At 43.1% G+C, this 11,281-nt stretch overlaps 1 protein-coding gene across 2 annotated transcripts; it reads left to right on the top strand.

The window, feature by feature from the left end:
* Positions 1-240: 240 nt before the first annotated feature.
* pitx2 (paired-like homeodomain 2) lies at positions 241-9,818 on the top strand. 2 transcript variants are annotated; one of them, XM_070836674.1, is made up of 4 exons: positions 241-305; positions 2,852-2,921; positions 7,552-7,751; positions 8,668-9,818. In XM_070836674.1, the coding sequence occupies exons 2-4, from the start codon at positions 2,876-2,878 to the stop codon at positions 9,223-9,225; spliced, it is 804 nt and encodes a 267-aa protein (XP_070692775.1). In that variant the 5' UTR covers positions 241-305; positions 2,852-2,875; the 3' UTR covers positions 9,226-9,818. The 2 variants fall into 2 exon arrangements, with proteins under 2 accessions (XP_070692775.1, XP_070692772.1); XM_070836671.1 differs by lacking the exons at positions 241-305; positions 2,852-2,921 and adding an exon at positions 6,763-7,047.
* Positions 9,819-11,281: the final 1,463 nt, after the last annotated feature.

Here is an 11,281-nt window from a genome sequence, read left to right as displayed (position 1 = left end):
CCTCACGCTGCAAATAGATGGTTATTTATGCGCATAAATGAAACAATCCTAAAAGGTAGCGCTGCGTCTCTTTTTGGATAACATAGCGGGGGAGCCACAGCCACGCGGCGCGCACAGATCCGGACAGAACTTCAGAGTGACTGGACCTTGAAGTTGCCTCGATTTTCGCCACGATCACAACAACTGGTGTCTGAGTGCGTTTTGGACGGTGGAATTTTATCTGTTCACGGCAGAAAACAACCAACGCCAACGACTTTGGGGGGGAGAAAAAAAAAAAAGTCAAACCCCACCGGTGTCAACAACTGGTAAGTGCAGGAGAGGAGCAGAGGCGCTGGGGGTAAAAATAAAACTGAGATGTGAGTTAATGCAAGTCAGAGAATTTGTTCCAGCTCGTGTTTTTGCCCGTTCGGCGCGTTTCTGATGTGGATTTCAAAGCCGTGGCTGAAACATAAAGGAGCGTGAAGTGATGCGAGGGCAGGGATCGCCTTACAGGTCGGCGGATGATAATGATGCATCATTAGCGGTGATGGAGTGCAGGGGGGGCGGGTGGGGGGACATAAAGAAGGGGGGTAAACCGGACAGTATTGTCCCACACTTGGTGTTAATTGTCAGAAAACTGTTAAATGTCGATTAAAGTATGTGAACGATGAGGCGTTTGTCCTGCAGGTCGGCAGTTTGTTGCTCTAAGCTGATGGTTCGTCATAAACGCGTGCGTAAAAGTTGAAAAGGAGCCTAAATTACACAGCGAGTTAAGTTTTCTGTGATAATTACAAATAGCATTATTAATTTCAAAACGGGGGAGGAAGGCGAGTTCATGTGTTTCATCCTCCTCTGCATCATTTTGCAACACGGGGAGAGAAAAAAAATGGAGGGGGAAGAAAAAAAGAGGCGACGTTCACGGTCTCACGCCTTTAATTAATACAGGACCATATGGTGGAGGTTAGTCGATTTATCTCCCGGTAAAGGCTGCAGTCTCATGCTCTACTGTGTTAATTTCAGAAGTAAAGCCAGTGTGAGGCAATGCCAGCTTTCTGTCTGCACTGGGCCCGGTGCCATGTGAGTCACTGATTCATATCAAGTGTTGGTGGTGAGAGCACAGAGCGGTCCGTGAAGTGAGAGTGAATGGATGAACGGGATTAATAGAAGGAATCATAATATTAATGCAGCTGGATTTTTTTTTTTAAAACCGCTCCTATATTGGATCCACGGCGTTAGACGTTATTGTATATTATGTATTATAGGTTATATATTGAAGCACCACCAACATGATCAGAAAATATTATTGTCATTCTTAATGTACGTGTTCAATGTATTTAAAGACACATAGAACTTGTTGAACCATCTGTTTTCAAATACGATTTTTTTCCCTAAAATGTGAATTTATCACGTAATTTAATTTTTTTTTGTTTATATTTAATATAATTATCATCCGTTTTTCCTTTGACTTTCAAAGGGGGTGCTTGCCTTGAATGTAAAGTGTCTGACAGAGATTTTTGGGGAAAAATTACTTTAAAAAACAAATCCTTCGATAATGAAATTGTGCCCATATTTACAGTAAACGTGGACACAAAATAAAAAGCAGTAAAAACTCCTAAATACCAGCTGGTGGGATTCCACAGGCCGAGGAGCGGACAGACAGGCTGAAATATTGGAGGGAGCCTCATTAAATCTCACTGATTAGATAACACGGAGCCGCGTGCAATAACCTTCCACCTTACAGCCTGACCCCCCACTATTTCATTTTGCTGTGGGGATACAGGGGAGGGCAGGGAAGAAAGGTTGTGCAGGTACACACCGTAAAACTTAACCTCCAATATCTTCATCTTTTGAATTAAAGGGGAAAAAACCCTCACAGATGATGTAGAGCAGGTGAAGGGAAGGACTGAGGAAAATGGTTAACAGCATGACTGCATGCAAATTCCCCCCGACTTGAATTATCATAAGCAAACAGTGTGAGCCTGGACTAATAAAACCCCATCTGTGTAACTTCATATCGAGGTAGTATGAGGGCTGCGATAATGAATTTTGTAATATCCCACCGACAGACATCTCAATCAGACTCTAATCCCGTGATTTTACTACGAAATCACTCCACTTCCAACTGCTGCAGGCTGCAGCACAACACAAGATCCAGCTCATGCAAAACACGGCGGGTTTTATATATTCAGACTGTACACAAACTCACCTCACAGTGGGGAAAAAAAAAAAAAAATAGAATAATACATGACGTCTGGTAAAAAAAAAAAAAAAAGGCGTTTTAAACTCCAGTGTTGTCTTAAAGTGAAAAGGAGCTTCAGGATGATCATTTGGTTTTGTTTTTTTTCATGCAACGCAATTCATCTTGATTCTATATATTATTATTATTATTATATACTATATATTTTTTATTCATTTCAAGCCAACACAGATGTAATTTTCTGCTCTGGCTCGGTGTGTGGACAGTTGTTTCCTGACAGGTAAAATTAAATTGGAAATGAGTCCATCTCTGACGAGTTTATTAACAAAAAAAAAAAAAAAAGAGGCTGTCAGACCAGAATTAGACTCATTGACATGCACGTTTTTAGTGTAATTACAGTGAGCCGCTGTTTTAGGTCTGAGTGCAGCACTGCCTGCTCTTCCTCTTCTTTTTTTCCTTCAATTTGAGATATTTTCTTCAAGGCCAATAGCTTTTTTTTTTCCTTTTCTTGCAACCTACTGAACATTTGAGCACACAAACAAATGATAATGCATTTTAGTCTCATGTTGACTAAAAAAAGAATATTGGCTGCAGGAGCAGGATTGTGTCTGAACTTGTTTACGAGTCTTGGAGACTAATTGTGGCTCTTTTGTCTGTTTTTTTTTTTTAATGCAGAAGCGGTTTCCTTAGATTGCCATAATGGACTCCCACTGCCGCAAACTGGCCACCACCTGCGCGCAAATAGGTGAGTACTTAATCCACATCATCCAGTAAATGTGCAATTCCCAGAGATCACACTTCCAACAAAACATGAGCTTTTTGGAGATTTAATATGATCAATTGGTTTCCACATCAACTGTGCATATGAAATATTATTTTTTCATTTTATCTTATTTACATGAAAACCACAATCTTGACAACTAGGCAGGCCCAGGGTTTTACTGTGTGTGTGTGTGTGTGTGTGTGTCTTTCCAAACAGGACACCTATCAATTACAGCTAATAATTTTTATTGGCTTTTAAAGAAGGTGAATTAATAAAAAGTGGCCCAAACCGCAGATCTTAAAACCTGATTTGGTTTAAAGTAAGTGAAGATATCCGGCACTGCTTAGTGAACTTAATTGTTTCCAACTTCTTCGACCAAAAAAGCCTGGCATTGTTAATGAAAGGGGCAAAATAATGTGGATTCTCTGTTCACTTTTCATGAATTGATCCCATCGTTCTCTTCGCAATATCAACCAGTAATTTACGGCTCTGAGATAAAAAAAAAAAAAATGTGATTGTAAAAAAACAAGTGCTTCAGTTCTATTTTTTATTTTTCATTATTATTATTTTCACGGAGGAGTCACAGGTTTGTTCAGAGAGGTTCAGTAGTCGCGGGGACTTTGGCCTGTTGGCTCGTCACTGTGGTGGACTTGTTGGTGATTGCGGGTTGTTTGCTGCCTTGGAGCGACACCTGCCGGCCGGATGTGGCTCTGCAGCTGCGGTGCAGAGCGTCACCCGAGGGTTCATACAGGACGACAGCTCTGCATGCTGCTTGTTCTAAATCAAACGATGGACAAAACATGACCACTGACACGCATCATAGCAGCCTTTCATTTTATTTTAAATGCTCTGCCCTCTGGCACAGGGGGGGGGGGGCGGCGTTTCCACTGACAGCACATAGTTTTTTTAACGTGGTTTTCTTATCTACGACCAATTTACGATTCTACGGGCATCAGTGGCAACAAAACAAGAAATCTCTTGGCCGACAAAGTCTGGGATTTATTAATTATTCTCCAGTGTGGTGGGGAAATGACATCAAGTCTTGTTAGGATCTTAAACGAATAACCAATAAGTGCCATTCTGTTTCGTTTAGCCGACGTTGATGGGACTGTGGGACGGAGGGCAGGCTGTTCACGCCTTCATAGCTGCACAGTGTGAACGACCATTGATTAAAAATAATAAGATAATGAGATATAGACACACCAGCGTCAACTGTTTTGCTGTAATATATGCAGCGCTTGTTGGATTGACTCCGGGGAAAACTAAATATATAATGAAAGCCCATCCGTGAGGAGGAATATACTAATGGAGGAATCTGATGTCTCCTTAATCCTATGTAAAAAGCCTTGTCGTCTCCCCGTATATTGACTGAATTGCTAATTAATGGCCCTCTATGGCGGAGGCCTATTGCGCGCAGTAATCCGCAGAAGAGAGATAAAGCATTCAGAAGGTAGAAATGAAGAGGAAACCGATAATCCACTTCAAGTTTAGTATTACAACACGGCTGGAAGAAAAAGGAGCAACAGACTGTTCCTGCTTGGCATAAACAGACAGAAAAGGTTGTTTCTTTATTCCAGAAGTGTTATATTTCTTGAAATAATTCCGGGATATAAAACATTTTTAGAATCAAGTTTATCCAGTGCACATTATTATCCCCCCCCCCCCCCCCCTATTTCAAGCTGCCCTTTAGTGGATATTTAGAAATGTGAAGGTGTGATTGTATGTGACACATAATGTCTTAACAGAACCAAAGCCTTTACTGTTAGATTATACACAAATGATTGTACCTTAAATTATGCATCATTTTAATTGAATGACTAAGAGACCGGCCAAACAAGTTTTATTGCTCTGCACGAGAGCCTCCTTAGATTTGATTGTGTGTGTGTGTGTGTGTGTGTGTCGCATACAGTCTATGGTCTGCTGGTATTTATATATCAAGGGCTTTCACGGGATTAGCCCAGTAACTTCTTAACATCGCCAAGTCCAAATGTGCTGGCTGAATGGGGGCGTCCGCCTGGCCACGTGGACAGGGGAGTTGTGTTATTTGATGATGATGATGATGATGATGGTGATGATGATGATGAGCCAATCGTGTTGTGGACTAAGAAAAAGGGACAAAGATGATCAACATTTAGAGTCTCCAATTCACGCACACTACAGCTGGTGTGAACGCGTCCTCCTCTCCAGGCTTCAGTCCATCACTTCAAATCACCTGTTAACCCAGCTGACATTTCTCCAGCCTCAGTCACGCACCGTGGAAATTAAAGTCTCATTTCCTTGATTAGACGTGTTTACTTTGCCTTTACAATCTTTGGGGAATTATAGGCATAAAGATGCTGGCATATCGAGTCAAACTCATTAAAAGTCCTCCATCAGAAATTCTTAGGCAAATGAGAGTCTTATCAGATTAAAAAAAAAAAAAAAACACTACAGGAGCGCTGGTTGGGAACGGCTGAGGGGTCCAAACGCAAAGTGAGGACAGATATCCAAGCTAAGCACCCAGATAAAGTAATCTGTCGTCAACAAACTGAGTCTGCGTGGTTAGCTGTGGCTCCGGTGGGCTTGATTTAATGGATATTTGAACCTCAACTCAGTGGAGATCAGGAGGATCGCCTCATTTGACAACTAGTATGACAGACGATGCCTTTCCCGAGCATTTAGGCTGCACATAGTGGTGTAGTGGAGGAGGTGGGGGGGGGGAATAAAGGGCAGTTTGCTCGTGTTGTTGGACCGTATCATAGAAATGCACCATAGACGCTAGAAGTGAGGATCAGACTTCCTGAGAGGGGAGAAATTTGTAGGTGATTGTTTTGCCAGACTGTAAATGTTCCACTTTTTTTACTTCACTGCTTTTGAATGAATACATGACTCTTAAATTCTGCGTCCCCCCCCCCCATCATGCAGCACGCTTGCATGAGCTGCACCAGCTGCACATGTGCTCCTTTTAACATAGTGGACATGTCTGGCAGTTAGCGTCAGTTGACAAGTGCGCACAGACAGTTTTGGAGCAGGCTGGCACATCTCTACTTTTCAAGTTACATCCTTTTTTTTCTTTCTTTCTTTCTTTAATTGCGTGTCCTTTCGCAGGATCACTGTGCTGTGCTGTGTTATTGTGTTTGCAGTGTGCATATGTTTTCTACGGCTTTCAGTACAATCCGCTCGGTGGCTCACTTTATCCACACTGAGTCCCTGAGTAAACTGCGGTGACAGAGCATGCGGCTCAGCTTGGGTATCAATAGAACGGCATCGTTTTACTGGGCCACTGGACCCATCTCATAAAATGAGGCCAAACTGTGTTATTTTCATTTTTATTTGGTCTTGGGCTGCTGCGCAACGGCACCTCGGAGTGCCGCGGGTGCACCGTGCGTCCCATCTCTCTTTACATGCTTTTATTTGGAAAAGAAAAATAAGCGCCAGCCCCGGCATAAACACATTGGCACACATATCTCATTTCTGCAAGCTCCGGTTGGTTAGACCCACCGTCATATCCACATGGATGTGCCTGTCAGAGAGAACATGGGCGGGCCATTCACGGTGACGTGGAGATCTAGAGAGAGGCGCAGTTGGATAGGCAGTGCGCAGGCAACAGCTGAAATGAACAGAGAGCGGTGTAGTGTGTGTATGCCTCTGGATCTAATATCACCTACCTGTCCTTGTCACTCTGATAGTCAGCCGAGGTAGCCGCTGTTCACCACCGGTACTAGTATGGCAGCACTCTGTGGTCTATTTTAAAGCGTTTTCCACCTTAAACACAGGAGGCGACATCTCACCCGCAGGAGGAACCGCTCTGCTGTGCGTTTTTTTTTTTTTTTTTTTTTTTTTTGGAGAACTGAACACATTCCGCACACGGACTTTCCGCTCATCCCTGTTTAACTAAAGGGGACTTGATCTGCTTTTGACAGCCCGCTTTGCGATCTTTTGCCGATGAACTCTATGAGGGATCCATTAAACACAGACCATCACCATCTAACAGGGAATAAACTTGCCTCCGCGCACCACACGGCTCTGGCGATGGCCTCTAGTTTACAGCCGCTGCAGCGGGCTGTGGACTCTAAACACCGGTTAGAGGTGCACACGGTGTCGGACACGTCCAGTCCGGAGTCTGTCGGTAAGAACCGGCGGGGAGAGAGAGGGGGGGTGTGTGTGTGTGCAGATGCTCTGCGAGGCGCCGCAGATGTCGTCTTGACATCAAACAAAAGATGGCTACAATAAATTAATGATAGCAGGAGATTACAGTTTTCAATTTACTCAGAGAGCGCTCGTGTTGACGGTGGCTCGTGTGTGGTGGAGAGAAAAGTTTGCGTGTTGTGTAAAAGAAAGAGAGCATGTCATGTGTCAAACACTATTTGTCAGGCATTTACTCACACACTGCGTGTTAAGATGACACCAAGAGGTCGAGTAAAATCTCAGAATGAAGAAAAATGCTGAATGAAAATCATGAAAAGAGGTTGATTTTTAATTTCTTCCTCAGTTAACAGCTCATCCGTTTCCCAACAGTGTCACGGTTTCAGGAGATTTTTTTTTTTTAATTTTTCTTCCCCCCCTCGCTCTTATAGCATGCAGGCCTTAATCCGCCTGACCCTGACTGAATCAACTTCTTTCCTCCTGACAGAAAAAGAAAAGAACCAAAACAAAAACGACGACTCTTCAGATGACCCCTCTAAAAAGAAGCGGCAGCGGCGGCAGAGGACTCACTTCACCAGTCAGCAGCTGCAGGAACTGGAGGCCACTTTCCAGAGGAATCGCTACCCGGACATGAGCACAAGGGAGGAGATAGCCGTGTGGACCAACCTCACAGAGGCCCGGGTCAGGGTGAGTACTCCCTTGGGTGCAAACAAAACAATTCCTGCGTAGAATTTTGGGGCAATTTGTGCCAATTGTCCGCTCAACGTACAAATACTTACATATACTTGAATAGTATTACGCACGGGCACCAAACTTTACGCATGGCTGAAATGTCCTTGAAAATGATGTAGGACATTGTTTTTTTATTTTTTTAGCTGGAAAACAAATAATCAGAGTCTTGTTTAAATAAACGGCTGATTCAAGCTCAATTTAATGAGATTGTAAATATTTATCTGTTGCACTAAATATAATTCCAGTCCTCTGTACACAATGCTGAATAAACTATTTTAGCACAAGTTGATTTGAGGTTCACGGCACATTTGAATCTTTTCCAGTAATTTCGTAATAAAATTGGACACAAAGTTACTATTTGTTATTTGCCCATTAAGCGTAATTACTCATTATTAAGTCGTTAACAGTCCAGGCTTCTGACATGTGTCGGTGGCAGATACCAGTCGTGTTCTCCTGCTCGTGTGAAAGAGGTGCAAAGCTTGTATTTTGCGTCTGTCGCCCTGGCGTTGCGCGATTGAGGTCAGCGTGTTTGTGGAAGCCTGCAGAGGAATACACATCCTCTCCACGTTAGGAAGGTGCAGTGACAGCCCGGAGTGTATTCTGCTCTGATAAAGACGGAGTCACGGCGGAGTTGTCTGCACGGGAAGGCAGAGATTAATGAAGAGAGTTTAGATTTAGAGGGGAAATATTGAAATCATGCATTTGATTTTAATTCGGCTCCAAAAGTACAAAATTAAACATGAATAATCTGTTATTAAAAAAAAAACTCTACATAGACTATCCACTGCAATAAGAGGCTCTTGATTTAAGTAAGACTCAAACATAATTTCAATAAATAATTTCTAACCTGATCTACTTTCTTTTGCTCCAGGTTTGGTTCAAGAACCGGCGAGCAAAGTGGAGGAAACGGGAAAGAAACCAACAAGCCGAGCTTTGCAAAAACGGCTTCGGCCCGCAGTTCAATGGACTCATGCAGCCCTACGAGGACATGTACCCCAGCTACACGTACAACAACTGGGCCGCCAAGGGCCTCACGTCAGCCTCCTTATCCACCAAAAGCTTCCCCTTCTTCAACTCCATGAATGTCAACCCCTTATCCTCGCAGACCATGTTCTCGCCGCCCAACTCCATATCCTCCATGACTTCCAGCATGGTGCCATCGGCGGTCACCGGCGTGCCGGGCTCCAGCCTCAACAGCCTCAATAACTTGAACAACCTCAGTAACCCGTCTCTCAACTCAGGGGTGCCCACGCCGACGTGCCCCTACGCGCCTCCGACCCCACCTTACGTGTACAGGGACACTTGTAACTCCAGCCTGGCCAGCCTGAGACTGAAAGCCAAGCAGCATTCGAGTTTTGGATACGCCACTGTGCAGAATCCAGCCACTAATCTGAGCGCTTGCCAATACGCCGTGGACAGACCAGTCTAATACCTACCTGCACTGCAAAAAATAACCACCTTAGCAAGTCATTTAGAGGCTAGTGGTGGCGCTTCAAGTGTTATTGTTCTCTGAGGGGAGCTAGGACTTCTCACGGTGAGATAATTGTACTTTCTCGCGTGTTTCAGGAGATTTTTTTTTGATCATGTGGCATTTTTCTTGACACCAGTCGGAGTGAGATTTGCATCATTCAGACTTTTTTCCTCAAGATATCTGCCACTTGTTCCTTGAAAACTTCCAAGCATGTGAAGAAATAGTTGAAATTATTCCATCGCATCTTGTTGATAGTCAACATTTATTTTCTGGGATGGGGGGGGGATAGGAGGATGTCAGTTTTAGGGTGATTACGAGGCCGAATGTCTTGTTATGGTGGTCATTTTTTGCAGTGTGTGGGTAATCACAAGCAGCCGGCCACAGGAACAAGAGACTACTACAACTACTTTTTTTCATTTTTCAAAAAGGGCACTCGAAGACTGAACCACTGAAGCAAGCTCGACTCCAGGTCGGAGTCAAACTGAAACGGGAGATTTTAGGTTTATTCCCCTTTGATGAGTCCAGGCCTGCTTCTCACTGCGCCACAGTAAAAAAAATTAAAAAAGGCCTTTTTTTTCATAGCTCATCATGAGGGTTTTTTTTTTTTTTTTTTTTTTTTTTTTTCTTTCTGGTGGATTTTGGACGTTAATTGTTGACTGAAAAAGGTTGTATATATTTGAATTATCATCTCCTGTTTGTCGAGGCGAATGCGCTATAACCCTCCAGTCCTCTCCGGGTTCAATTTATCAACGCATGTGGAAAAAAAAACAAAAAAAAAAAAAAAACCCTAAAAAGGAATCATGTTTTGCTTGCAAACAAAAGGGAATGTACATACTAAAACGCACCAGTTGTGTGTTTCTAACATATTATAAATTTATTATTAATGTCTGTGTGAATATCGATTTAGAATAGCAATTCTGGATTTAAAAAAAAAAAAAAAGAAGCATCAAAAATGTTCCTGCGACAAATTATTTGGTTTTTGCTCTGTGTATACTATTTGGTACGGAATTATGTTTTTTTTTTTTCCAACATCCAAAAAAACTATTGTGTTTTATTTAATGGAAGTAAATATATTGTTCAAAAACATTCTGATGGGGGACTTTTATTGAATCTTTGTGTTAGTAGTCTGTTAGGAGTGTAGAGCAATGACAGTCTGTCTATAGCCTTTCGATTATGTGAGGTACTTGTGCGGCTAATCTATAGAGGAAAACAATGGGCCGCTCCAATACACATAGCAGCGAGATGCTCGGTCAGATTAACTGCTGAATACATGTCTGCCTGCTCAGCCGAGGGCCTCGGCTGGTCACTGGTGCTTGAAATAACACGGGAATCAACAAACAGGAGTTGGACCACACATCAGTGACAAACAGTCCATTAGGGTTTGTTTTTCCTCTGTGTTTGAACTCAGAAGGGGATTATTGGAAAATACCTTTAAAAAAAAAATCCTCATTTCTAAACGCATTCATGCTTTAATTAGCATTTGGATTCAAAAGTGACAACAGTCAGAATTAATATTTGACTGGTGAGTTTATCAAGATGAGCTGTGAAATGTGACTGGGATCTAAATTAACCACAAAAAGGGTGCTAAGTTGAGAGTTTCTGTTCATATTCTTAAAAGAACCTGGATGGTCTCCCTGCAGCCTACCTGACCTGCACGCGCATCTGTTTGCCTTTGCATTGCTGTTTTCTTTTTGCAACTTGGCACTTTTTTTTTTTTTTTTAAAGTCATGCTTTATAGTGCGCAAACGCGCGAAAGCAAAACAAAGCCACGGTCTGGGGAAACTATGATTCACAACCTTGAGCAAACAGAGATACAGAGGTATGTGGGCCGAGGCTGGCTGGCTGGCTGGCTGGCTGGCTGGAGGAGGAGGGGGACGAGTGCGGCTTGATGCCTGCAGGCAGAGCGGAGACACCGGGGAGGAAAACCTGCAACAGTCCCCGCAGAAAAGACACAGACATTAAATAGTGGGAGTTTGGGGTTTTCCAGGCTGAGCTGCGAGATCTGTTCAGACTC

The sequence above is a fragment of the Pempheris klunzingeri genome, chromosome 9 (genome assembly GCF_042242105.1).
Source record: "Pempheris klunzingeri isolate RE-2024b chromosome 9, fPemKlu1.hap1, whole genome shotgun sequence".
Lineage (NCBI taxonomy): Eukaryota > Metazoa > Chordata > Actinopteri > Acropomatiformes > Pempheridae > Pempheris > Pempheris klunzingeri.
Note: the sequence above shows the minus strand (reverse complement) of the source record. Positions and strands in the feature narration are given on the sequence as shown.

Bases quoted from the DNA above. Each gene is read 5' to 3' on its own strand.
- pitx2 (XM_070836671.1), top strand. From the start codon at position 6,864: ATGAACTCTATGAGGGATCCATTAAACACAGACCATCACCATCTAACA. The intron at 7,048-7,551 runs GTAAGAACCGGC...TCCTCCTGACAG, and splicing joins GTCCAGTCCGGAGTCTGTCG to AAAAAGAAAAGAACCAAAAC. The intron at 7,752-8,667 runs GTGAGTACTCCC...CTTTTGCTCCAG, and splicing joins TCACAGAGGCCCGGGTCAGG to GTTTGGTTCAAGAACCGGCG.